A 13,202-nucleotide genomic window follows, 5' to 3' on the forward strand; every position below is an offset into this window, starting at 1 on the left:
GAAGGACGTGCTCATCTAGCAAGTGTTGATCGATGCTCTCTTGTGCGAGAAGAAGCCGACTATTATGAAGGTGTAGAATTGAAGGCGGCTCTAAATGTAGATGGTGAGTACGATCTGCTCGTACCTAACAGATGAGGTGGTGATCCATATGCTTAGCTAGACTTTTCCGACGGTACTATGGTTGAAGCTCAAAGAGTTGTACATGATGAAGTCTCTCACCAACATACTTTTTCTCTGGAGGTAGTTCTACCAACTGCGGATGACTGAGAGACAGAGCATGCAGGAGCATCTCAGTCACTTTCAGAAGATCCTCACCGACCTCCTCAGCATGGGTGAGAAAGTTGAGAAGACCAGGATGCTGGTCTTACTAGCGTCGCTTCCCCCTTCGTATAAGTCTTTGGTGACTGCTAGCATCAAGATGGACGAGGTCACCATGATGATTCTTCAGAACGAGATTTTGAGGAGGAAGAACCCAGCTTCGAACTCAGGTGGCAGCTCAACTTTCATGATTTTTAGAGTAGGAAGTGGTAGACGGAGCGATAGGAGATCGCAATGAGGGCGGTCTAAGTCCAAGATGAGGGACTTGAGTAAGACCAGATGTTATTGATGTGACGAGTTGGGGCATCTAGCTAAAGATTGCTCTCAATTCAGAGATCAGATGAGGGCTACTACAGTGACGACCAGTAGCGAGTCAGAGAGTGATACCCTGAAGATATCTAACGAAGTATCTACTTCTTTCCAGCAATGAATTTTAGATTTTGCATGCACCTATAATGCATATTGTAAAGAGGAGCAGTTTAACTCCTTGGAGAACAATGAGAGCACTGTTTATCTACCGGATGAATCGAGCTGTGCGATCAGAGGTATCGGAACGGTTAGCTAAAGGACACATGATGGTGCAGTAAGGAGATTGGGGGAGGTCCAACACATATCTGATTGCAGACGGAATCTTATTTCACTGAGCAGACTAGATTGGAGAAGCTATAGGACGATAACTGATGGAGGAATCCTAAAGGTGTTGCACGGCAATAGAATTATTGTGGAGGAAAAGAGGATGAGAAGATATTATTACCTGAGGAAGAGCACAATGCGAGGTGCAGCTTCAGGAGTTAGGAGGAGCCCAGAGCGAGGTGGAGTTTCAAGTGGAGGTAGATCGGGCATGAGATGCGAAACTGATAGGTGTATAAATTTGCTCATAGAAGTATTAATTTATGGATCAAATTATCTTTATTTTTTTAAAATTGATATTTTTTCATATATTTTACAACCGAAAAGCTGCACCAACATGAAGAGCCCGATCTGTAGGCGTAGAGGGATCAAACGAGATAAAAAATAGAGTTAAAATGAAATTAAATTCAAAGTCGGAAGTCAATTCAATCCAATACGTAAGTTGTTGGTCCACCATGGACCATTTGATCTTCATGCGGCTCATAAGAAAAAAATTATTTTGGACGCTTCACGTGGAGGAAACTAGCATATTGTGCATGGAGCCCATGTGCATTCAAAGCAATTAAAGAGAAAGAGAGCTGGTATATATTGGGTTTTGGTGAGCTGCTGGCATGTGGGATATGGCTGATGAAGAACATGATGCATAGTGAACCACATGAACACAGGAGGCCCATGACACGGGTGCATGAGACCAAATGCTGGGCAATCGCGGGAAGAAGGAAGAAGCGGAGTGGACGCGGTGCTAGCCTGGGACGCAAACACGGAAAGAAAAAAAAATTATATTTTTAGAATTTATTTTAAAGCCTTTACCGATTGTTTTATTCTCTCTTGCTCTTGAATCTTATCCATCCATCCGTACTTTCCAAATTAAATCCTAACCATTCATCTATCCTCTCTTTTTAGTCCCACATCGAAAAAATATAAAATCCTCCTCCCTGCCTACATCTATAAATAAAGCCTAATACCTCCATTCATAGGATATCTCTCTCCACTCTATAATTCTTGTAGGGGGTTTGTGTGACAGGCAGACATACCCACCTTTAAAATTTTTTAGCCATCTTGTTCCCACTTTCTTCCACCCGTCCAACACACGAGAAGGAGAGTCAGTCAGGGTAAGGTTGATCCCAAGCCTAGAGAAGGAGAGAAGTCTAGTTCTGTAAGAGATTTTATTTTATTTTCTGTTCAAACTCCAAGCTTTGTTAATGGCTTAGGAGTTGAAAATTTTTGTATCAGAATTTTTATTCAGAAATAAATTAATTATTTTTTTTATTTAATTTTTATAATTTTAATTTCTGCAATAGGATAGTTTAAATTTCTGCATCTTTTAATTCTGTAATTTTTAATTTCCGCAAGTTCAATTTTAACAAGTAGAATTAGTTTTTATTTTATTATTTTTGACTTCAAATCAACTATGTCTGGCTAAGTAATCCCTCTGGAGTTTGCGATGAAGCTAGATCATGAATATAAGCCTGCTCTATTGAATATCTCTTTTCGAGCTTTTAATTTTTAGAGTCCTTCTCCCTTCATCTCTCTCGTCAAGAGACTTGATGGACTATTGTTGAGTCAGAATCCCTTCATAGTCCATACTTGATTCGGTGCAAGAGTGGATGATTGGTAGAAGGTTTAAAATTTTCTAAACCATTTCTTCTCTTTTCTTATGAAAACCTTGATGGGTTATAGTCGGGTCAGAATCCCTTCATAGCCTATGCTTGGACAACATAAGAGAAGAGAAGAAAGGAAGAGTCTTAATTAGGATAAAAACAAAATGCTTGATGGATCATAGTTGAGTTAAATCTTTTCATGGTCCATACTTGTTCATGTTTTACACCTTGATCAAGGGACATTATAAGAGAAATCATAGGAAGGCTCTCTAATTCATTGATCTAGTGGATTCAAGAGCCCTAGATCTTTTAGATAATTTACTTTTATAATTAATTAGTTTACTGCTTTGGTAGTTTGTAATTCAACAAACAATCTCTTCTCTTTTTCTCTAAAGCTCGCCTGAGCAAGCATTTAAATACAATTTAAAATCCAATTCCTCGTGGGATCGACTCGTACTCGTCGGATGTACTACATTGCACACCGTGCGCTTGCGATAAATTTAAGATGCATCAAAGACTCGAGAGGATTAGAGGTAATATTGCAGGATGAGATTCCTATTGCAACTGGATGATATCCCAAGCAGATCTCAAGTCAAAAGGAGCACAGCATATGATGAAAATAGGATCAAGTGGTCTGGCTCGACTCCCATGCCTGTCCATCAACGATCAACAGACGATTGTCTCAGTGCATGGGGGTGAGAAGATCCAGAAGCTCTCAAAGTTAGGAGGAGATCGAATGTCGAGTCAAAGTAGAGATTGTTAAGATTTGATGCCTTGAGATTCGATCCACACTGAGCCCACAAAGAAGTCCGCAACAACGAATGGAGTCCAACAAGCCCAAGATCAGCCTAAACAGAGATCGAATAAAGGAGATATGCTCGATAGAAGATGGCACAAAAATCGAAGTGGCGGAGGTCGGCAGAGGTCGCAGCGGCACGCCCCAGTGCGCGGATGCTCGCACGAGCGCGGCCCAAGCCCAGGCCCAAGTGGGCGCGTGCGAGCCGCCATGCGATCCACATGCCGTGCATAGATCGGTGGTCCACGAGGACCCGCATGGACCAAGTGGGCGTTTCCCCTTGATTTTGTGCAGTCCACGATGGACCGACGGGCGTTACCCCTTGGTTTCTTGCGGTCTACAAAGATTTTTCATAGATCGAGGACTCCTGTTGCGCAATCAGACAGCTTGGAGCATTGTCGATCTTGATTTGATGGTTCAGAAAGCTGTTTGATGCTATTAGGAAGCCTGATTCATTTTGGAGTCGAGATTGAGCTCGATCTAAGGTTATAAATGCCCCTATTGACAAAACAGAGAGAGTAAAGCAACGGGTTGCTTTGGTTGTTCGACGAAAGATCCACAGCAGATGCTGATAGAGCAAAAGCAGGATGCTTCAAGCAGACTGTAAGACAGCGGTCGTTTCAGGGGTTCAGGGGGATCTTCCTAGAGAGAACTTTTGTGAGGAAGAGCTTGTGAGAGAGAGATTGAGTGTACAAGGGTTGATGGTTTAATCTCCTCTTGTAATTTTTTTTTCATAATAAAACTTGCATGCCCCATGGAGGCGAGCTTTTTTTGGCTGATCCACATATTTAATTGTTTTTGTTTTATTTCTTCTTTCTTCCTGCTGCGACGCATGGTATCGAAAAAATCTCGTGGAGGTGTCTTGGCCAAACATCCCCAACACATTGACCTTATATAAGCATCCAAGATCTTTCCAACAAATAATCGATGTGGGATTAAATACATGCTCTGTACGGATCCTCTCGTGCTCCCTCCATTTAAGTCTTAACATCCTCATCAAGCTATCTAAATCCATATATGAATTCATTAACACCACCTATAGTCAACCCCAATGAACCTATGCTCTAATAGCCTATAGTCTACATAGGCTATGGACTACATCGACTCTGATACCATTTATAATGACTCAGAACCTTATCCAAAAAGACCATCTAAAATATATTATTTGGATTCTTTGATCCTGTATAATATGCAAATTTTTTTCAATAAATAACATATATAGAACCAAATATACATCCATACAAGTCCTCAGATACTACCCCCATGTAAACCCTAACATTCTCATCAATCTAATGGTCCAAATCCATGTATCTATTCATAAACACCATGATAAGTTCGTAATCAACTCCAATGAACCTGTGCTGTAGTATCTCCTAAATTCACATAGACTATAAACTAGATCAACTCTGATACCATTTGTGATGATGCAAGATCTTACCCAAAAAGAATTGCTAGAAGGTATTATTTGAGTTCCTTAGCCCTGTATAAGTATCTAAGATCAGCGAATAATTGTTGTGGGACTAATTTACACACCCGCATGGATCATCACAGAAGAACAATTATAGCATGCCAATGGCAATGCTAGCATTTTACATATGAAGATACATCAAAGTTGCATGCAAAGTTGCCGATATCTTAAGGCATTATGCTGGATATACATCAGTTTTATATAACTCGAATTATGTAATGACTACCGTCGTGGCTAATGCCAATAGAAGTCCCTTACAATGCAATGTGTTAGATGCTATAGTTGAAAAATCATAATTATAATTTCCAATATTACTTTTAACATAGGTAAACATGGATCATCTAATAATCTCGATAAAACAAATATTGCCAAAATTTCTCGACAATACCCACCCAACAAACTTCAGGTCTTGACAGAACCTTGTTGGGTGATGAAAAATCCAAGCTCCCAACCTATTTTTTTCGTTTGATATCAATGTTGAAGGTTGCTTTGTAACAAACGAAAAAGTGAAATGCTGCCATCAGACCTGCCTTTTTCATCTGCATTTAGCCTATCGCTACTCTCCTGCCATCCGAAAGTAAGTTTAGTCCAACCAAAATCTATGGCATATTATTGATAACAAACTCTAATTCTGTTATTTAATTACTGTTAAGAGGTTAATAAAGCAAAACTAGCATGATCCTAAAAGATATTATGCATCAAATTTTGAAAATCACAGGCATCTTCCACAAATTGATGTGATTGCCAACAAAAGTACATCAAAATAAAGAAATTTCCAAGGACCTTTGGTTTATTGATTTCCATGTCAAGACCGGCAAATTCCCTCAGTAGCATGGCTGATGCAGGCATCAACCTCCTAAATAAGAGAAGACACATGACAGGAAACATCTTAGTTGAGTATTAAAGTTGCACATTTACAGAAATAAGTTGATTTTACAACCTATGATTCACCAATTTGGGCAACAGTACACAGGCAAGATACAGAAACTTGAGATCTCAAAGTATTTTACGGCACTAACCTTTTATGCTTCACTGCAACCTTAGGTTTTGATATAGAGTCAAACTTTTCTTCTTTCAGATTTTTGGCGAGCTGGCATTTGTTGCTTGTTTTCATGTCTCTAACAGATAGTGCATATGATGCTTGTGACTGCAACATAAGAAACAAATGTAGCAAATACTCAAAGCATTTTCTTAACAAAAATAATACAAACATCATCAATGGATACATCAGCTCGGACTTCTTAAAAGGCATTACATTTGTAAAAACAAGCTCACAATATATGTAGAAGTAACTTTTATCACTTCAAGAATCAAAAAAAATAGAATGATTTTATTTCTGCCATAAACTAATACAGAAAACTAAATTCCAGTAACCTTTTGGCATAGGGTAGATGCTTGAAGTGAGAAAAGTAACCTTTTGGCATAAGGTAGACACTGCAAATTTTAGTTCATGTTTCTTAGTAAAGTGTGCCATTTTCCATCCGCATTGCAAGTACTGTTTGTAAATAGGTTGTGCTAAAACTTACAGCCAACTTTGCTGATACTCTCTTGCAATAGATAACTATAGATCAGATGATACATTATACAAACATGAAGCATGGCAAGGATACATTATACCAATATGACCCGACTCGACACGACACAATCCTAACACCATATAAAAGTGGATATATTTCCCAATTTCTCAATTTCCATCACATCCCTAACTAAACTTCTCCCTTTGAGGTTTAAACCATGCTTAAAAGGAAAAAAAATAAGTGCATGTTAAATTTATATAAGAAAAAGATCCTAACATTACTAAACTACAAGGACCCCAAGGGGTGAACTCCCCTTAAGTTGGGATTTCCATGATTCTATGCATAATAAGATTCCCACATCCTCTAAATCCAAATTCAGAGTTACTTGTCGGTTAAAAAAAAATTAAGTTTATATCTATGAAGAATGTAATATACCAAATAAATATTAAACAATTTCATGAGGCATATTAGTGCCTAATCCATGCTAAAATCTTTTTAAATTTACAACATATCTCAAATCTTTAGTTGTAGCCACATGCACTTGCACATGCATTACATCTAGTATTCTAAAAAAGCATCCATATAGTAGAACAAGCTATTAGTATAATATGATCCATGCTCCATAAAGTAACATCAATATCACAAAGTATAAAGTTAACTACCCATCATATCTATCTTTAAAGATCAAAAGTCACTTAAGAAAAGAGGGTCACTCCCCTCGCCTCTCGAGATTCAAACTACTATCTGTTGCGGCCAAAGACTCATGGCTCGGCACATGAGATATTGTCTACTCTAGCCTATGGACCTCATAGTTTTGCCTCTCTGGATTTCAATCCAAAAGGCACCTCATATGGGATGGGTGGTCCCTTCCTATATAAGTCAAAGTCTCCTTTAACTCACAACTAATGTGGGACTAATGATGCCCTCCCTCCTACACAACATAGCCCCCCAATCAAAGAGGAGTTTGTGTATGAATAGGAGATGCCCTCCTTATTTTTACCACAGTCCCCTAGTCAAGAAGTCTGTGTATAGATGGGAAGGGTCCTACAGTCACAGGAGTGGTCCCCTACTTAGCACGTCACTGTTGCGGCCAAGGGCTCATAGCTTGGCACGTGAGGTATTATCCGCTCTGGCCCATAGGCCTCATAGTTTTGCCCCTCTAGATTTCAATCCAAAAGACACCTCATATGGGATGAGTAGTCCCTTCCTATATAAGCTAGAGTCCCTCTTGACTCACAACCAATGTGGGACTAATGATGCCTTCCCTCCTACACCACAAAACTATCTCATATGGATCTGTAAAGTATCCAAGTATATGTAGAAGACAAATTATGCCCTAGCCATATGCAATGAATATCCGCATCTGATATTTATAATGTACATATACAGCATGCTATTCTGCACCCTGATGTCTTGCTTATATGTAGTCAATTTAAAATTTTAATATATAGTCTTTCACATTAATCATATAAAAAGTCAGTAAATACTTGACAATCATAAGAAAAGAAGCTAAGAGTGACTCACTTATGCTGGCATGATAAAGGAGTCTCATTAATTGAAAAGGAATTGTAATCACTCATTCTGAGCAGCATAATTTCATAGAAATCAATTTATAACTGGAGTTCTAACATTGTTATCTTCATTAAGTGATACCTGTTGACTCACTGAAGGAAATATGTCTTTACCCTCTTTTATATGATCATGAGTCTGAGAATGGATCTCGGGAGATGAATGCATCTCTATATAGTCAAAAGAATAATTAATCAGCATAGAAAAAAAGAATCAAATTAAAACACAACTATCCAGACCCAAAAGATAAACAATTATCAAAAAAGAAGAGTTTTTTAAGAACCAGAATCACACTTTCATGAGTAATATGGATTTTAACTGCACAATTTCAAATTCTCAAATACTTGTTAAAAGAGGTCCTTCTTGAATTAATTAAGAGCAAACTTGTATGCAAGAATCATATTTCCTATTTCCAAGATGCACAACCTTCTGGACCTGGTTTGCATGATAATTCAGTAGGCCCATCTTCTTTCCCTTGCAGGTCTTCATGGTCTTGTTTTTGTTCTTGGAAGCTTTCAGGCTTGTGATATAAAATCTGTGCTTCGCAAATAATGTTCAGAATATGTTCTGAAACAAGGGGATAAAAAAAGGGCGTGGTTATGCAATTCATGGTCTATGGATACAGAGTACTCATACCTTATGAGCCTGCATCTTTGCATCTTTATTGATGGACAAGCTTGAACACATGCTATCAGAATATTTTACTGGAGATGAACATGCATTCTGACAAAAGTATGGAGTATAGATAATCAACTTGGGTATGGAAGATGATAAGGCTAGCATTTGATACTCAATTTTAAAGAAAAGTGTAAGATTAATGAGATCTTAACCTTTTCCTCAACCAATGCCTTCTGCACATTTGACGAAGACAAAGTGATTTTGACATGGTCTGCAGTCAGACATGTTTGTTTAGTGTTAACCAAAGAGTCTGCATGTGCACCATCCGTTAAAGAAATTCAAATTTAGATGAAAACAAATATTCATGCATTGCAAACTACAAAAAATCCATCAACAGATATAGAGACAAGCCATAGTTTTAATTATTGAACCTGTTGAACCTTCAGGGTATGAAATCTCCCTTACATCAATATTCTTTAGCTGTTCCTTATCACCAGTTCTATTAGCCTTCTCTTGGAAGCCTTTGTCCTTCTGATCAATAGAACGTGGCACAACTAGTTTGAATAAAGTCGTTGAATAAGGCATTCTAATGACAGAAAAATTAGGGTGAGCTTGTCAACTAAGGCTGCATTAGTTTAAAAAAAAAACTAGATACCTCATAGCTCAATTTTTTAACGTCTCCTGGAGAGATGCTTAATTCTGCAGTATCTGAAGTTTGCATCTGAACGAAATAAAGCTACATTCAAAAGGCAAGCAATTGCACTAGAAGCAGATTGCATGAGCATGTAAATGGATTACTGAAGCTTCGCTACTTGAGTTGGGAAATAAAAACTGCCTTAGATCCCAAGAGCAAAGATCATGAAAATTACTATCATTACAAATATACTCACCTTTTTATCTTCCTTTTGTTGTGTAGGCATCTCCTTTGATGAAGAACAAATGGTTCTGTCATCGACTATTGAGCAGCTAATTGAGGAAGATGAATCTCTGTTAGCAGTTTCTGTTAGGCCAACCATATGTTGTTTAAAAAAAAAAAATTATATGATTAGGCCATTACTTCTATGTTAAAAGAATAAAATGCTACAGAGATCAAGAAGAACATGCATAGATCATACTTATGTCCAGACTTGTAGGATTTGAGTTAGATGAGTCCATTTCGAGACCAAATTCTGGCAATTCTGTAAAATCTTCATGGGCAAGCACCACCGCTGGCATGTTTATGTGTATCTGACCTCCTATCTATGGCATGGAAAATACGTTCAATTTTCTCAGTTAGCAAGCAACAGAAAAAGGAGGAGGAAAAAGCTCATGACAAGTTTCACCTGCAACATATTAGGTTTCATATAAACCCTTAACCTTAGGGTCATACAAATCTACTAATAACGACAAGCAACCTAAAGAAAAAAATAACATTAACATATCCATTTCCTGGATAAAAGGAAAAATATGTCTCATTAGTTTGGTAGATAAGTAGTCTTGCACTTGAACCTTTAGTAGCACTCAAAACATATCATAAATTAGTAATATTCATATCTGTATCCATTTTTATTTGGCAACTATGAATGGGGATATGTACATTCATCAGATGCCAAAATTCGGCTCCATAATATGCGATAATTGTGGAAACAACTGCATATATATAAATCGGATGGTTAAAAGATGTTGGTAAAATATCATTATGTTTTATTAACTCAAAATAAATAGAAAAGCCTCCGGACCTCATGGAAAAATTAAATTGAAAACTTGTTGATATTTCCTGCTTCTCTTTTGAGTTTATGACAATGATATGAGACTAAATAGGGCTGAAAACAGATTCAAAAATTGAGATACAAACAGGATGTTTCAGTAGGTTTAATGAAGCAAAAGGTTCTAGAAGATTCAACCTAGTTAAGATGAAGCAGACAACTTTGATAAGACAAAACAATGGCAAGTTAATGAATTATATTGTTTCTGCTACATGAGCCTCACCTCTGGAGGAGTATTATCATCGAGCAATGCATCACAATTGGTCAAGTCATCAGTGGTTGATAAAGGTTTGAATGGGCCAGCTGCACAATATTCATATGGAGCATCCACATCTGAACAGAAAATTTCTTCTGGGAAAGGATGTCTATGGAATGAACAACAGGTGCTTAATTTCTTTAACTCTTTATTCAGTTCCATGGTCTTCGCCATCTCCTTCCTAAGGGCCTCCTTCAGATTTCCTGCTTCCCTCTCTGAATCCTGCTGACAGGATTGAATCTTAGAAAACCGAAGACCAAGTGTGCATAAAAACAAAAAAATTAAGAATGACCTACAGCAGATTAGCAATGGCAGCTTGGAATATGAAAACATAGGTTATAACTACTAAAGCACCTCGAAAAATGAGAATAAATAGACTTGATTTTTTTAAAATAAAATTTTTATATTTAGTATATTTTTCACCCTTTTTACATAGGTACATACATATAAGTCGGCCTAAACATTAAACAAAAAAAGCTTTGGTAAAATATTTAATGATTAGAACCAATAATAAACCATCCAAATTGGAGATCCAAATCCTTGAGTTTGATGTATTCTATAAAAAATGCATAAAAACTAAAGTACATTTGTTTTGATGGTCTCCAACCTGGACAGTTTTAATAGCATGATACTATATTTTACCGTAACCTAAACATCAAAACCTAGTGAATATAAATTTACCCATGTTTTAAGATGTGTAGATCATGATCAATAAATTGGATTTTTAAATTTATTTTCCCTATCATGTATTTATTTTTCTACCACTTGGTGTATAGTTTAGAGACCCCTTGAGGATATATATATATTTTTTATGTCTAAGCATTTGTCAGATGTAAATAATGTCCAACATTAGGACTTTCATTTTGGACAGTCAATCATTGATTTATTTATTGCCAAAAATTTAATGTTCAGTGTGTAGTCAAATTATATATACATGCATGATGTAATCATCTACATGTGTATGCATGAATGTTGCACGCCTGCATGTATGGTAAAATAGAGGATTTAGAACTCCATACATGCATTCATTGCAGGGCTAACTTGGCTGGAAGACAATATACGTGTCAAGAAATATATAGGCAACATAAAATCATCAATTAAAAAGAAATTGCTGTAATGAAGAAATTATCAAGTGTAATGAAGAAACATATTTGTTGTGATTATTACCTCAAGCTTTTGCTTATACTGCTTCAGAACGTTCCATAAAGCCTTGGCAAAATTCCTCATGACTTCTTCATTTCTCTTTATTTTTTGCAACTCAACAGACACTTCTTCATTGCATTGCACTCCCACATGCGCTCTTTCATGAGATATTGGAGAAATATGGAAAACATGAGGTATTGTAGACTCTTGGAGTTTCTTGGAGTTAACCTCTTTGATTTTTTATTAATTAACCAGAAAAAAAAAAAAGCATAATTAGACGGAGGAGATTGAACTCTGCCATACGGATTGTAAACATAAAGAAGCCTGATTCATCACTGCCAAGAAAGGATATGTGACCGTAAGTTTCAAGGAAAATGTTTGAAAACCTTTTTTGGACATCTGATTCTCGTCATTTGCATCTGTATCAACTTTTCCTACGTCAACCTGAGAAAGGGAAGAAAAAAAAAAGATGATGTAATTGTGGTATCAATCAATTACTAACATGGTATTATTATGCATATTTCTTAACATCGGTTCCTATACATCGCAAAGCTAAATAGACCCCCCAAAGTGGTTGGACTTTGTTGTGACGACAATCACACCCGTCCACGTGGTCAATTCTTGCATTTAACTTTTCTATTGGATGATATAAATATCTCAGCTGATCCCACATAAAAGAGATAATTCCTCTTCATGAGGACAAAGATTCTTTAAAAATGATGGGAACAAGATGAAATGGTCAATGTTAAGTTGAGGAGATAGGTGAGGACAAATTCAAGACCTTCACTGATTTATCCATCTGGCAACAAAAAACAAAAAGAAGCATTTCTGGTGAAGATTTCCTAATCCGCCTCAACTTGCCCTTTTCAATTCATAAAGCGATGAAGAATCCAAAATTCAATTATGAAAACTAATGTTTTACTTTAGAATCAGTCAGCTTGAACTTATGCTCCTATGCAATTTCATTAGTTTAATTTTGTTAGACATAGACAAATGGTCCATGTGTAAGTGATAGACCTCAAGCAAAATCTAGAATGCATGCTTATAAACGTCATAACAAAGATATGGGGTTTTCTAAAATTAAAAGGTCGGAGATGCAGCCTTGAATGAAAAACATTATTATAAGTCATTTAGTCATAATCAATTTCAAGTATTTTGAAATTTAAATTTTCTTATGAAGTATAAATCAAGGTTTTCATCTTGGCCAAGATCTTGGTTTGTGTTGATATGGGAACCCCCTAATATAATATATCTAAAAACATGGGTCCTATTATATCCGCTAATATAAACTAATAAAATTCAAGATATTGGCCTATAAATTATTCATATCGGCCAATATTTTTCAATCATTTTGCTTCTTTAAATATGTTTTTAAATTAATAAATCTCAAAATTAATAATTAAATATTGTTCTTAATCTTGGATTTACCATATTGGTTGAGATTCCAGTATCTCGATCTGAAAATAGCAGCCATGATCTCGGAAAATCTCAGTTTTATCCAAAATTTCCCACTTACCATATCAGCCAAGATAAACCAAGAT

At 36.7% G+C, this 13,202-nt stretch overlaps 1 protein-coding gene across 5 annotated transcripts in view; it reads right to left on the reverse strand.

Moving 5' to 3' along the window:
• Positions 1–4,977: 4,977 nt before the first annotated feature.
• LOC105054299 (kinesin-like protein KIN-6) overlaps positions 4,978–13,202 on the reverse strand; it is a 38,571-nt gene continuing 30,346 nt past the window's right edge. For 2 of the 5 annotated variants that reach the window (XM_073246218.1, XM_073246217.1), the window contains 14 exons: positions 12,048–12,105; positions 11,686–11,891; positions 10,486–10,740; positions 9,633–9,756; positions 9,408–9,517; positions 9,173–9,238; positions 8,949–9,048; positions 8,730–8,827; positions 8,536–8,622; positions 8,326–8,434; positions 7,984–8,069; positions 5,833–5,960; positions 5,597–5,669; positions 4,978–5,377 (listed from right to left, as the gene is read on the reverse strand). In XM_073246218.1, the coding sequence (XP_073102319.1) occupies positions 5,285–5,377; positions 5,597–5,669; positions 5,833–5,960; positions 7,984–8,069; positions 8,326–8,434; positions 8,536–8,622; positions 8,730–8,827; positions 8,949–9,048; positions 9,173–9,238; positions 9,408–9,517; positions 9,633–9,756; positions 10,486–10,740; positions 11,686–11,891; positions 12,048–12,105 (1,593 nt within the window). In that variant the 3' untranslated portion in view covers positions 4,978–5,284. Of the gene's footprint in view, positions 5,378–5,596; positions 5,670–5,832; positions 5,961–7,983; positions 8,070–8,325; positions 8,435–8,535; positions 8,623–8,729; positions 8,828–8,948; positions 9,049–9,172; positions 9,239–9,407; positions 9,518–9,632; positions 9,757–10,485; positions 10,741–11,685; positions 11,892–12,047; positions 12,106–13,202 lie in introns of those variants that run through there. The other 3 variants (XM_019853599.3, XR_012135544.1, XR_003802153.2) reach the window with 3 other exon arrangements.

The sequence above is a fragment of the Elaeis guineensis genome, chromosome 11, assembly GCF_000442705.2.
Source record: "Elaeis guineensis isolate ETL-2024a chromosome 11, EG11, whole genome shotgun sequence".
Lineage (NCBI taxonomy): Eukaryota > Viridiplantae > Streptophyta > Magnoliopsida > Arecales > Arecaceae > Elaeis > Elaeis guineensis.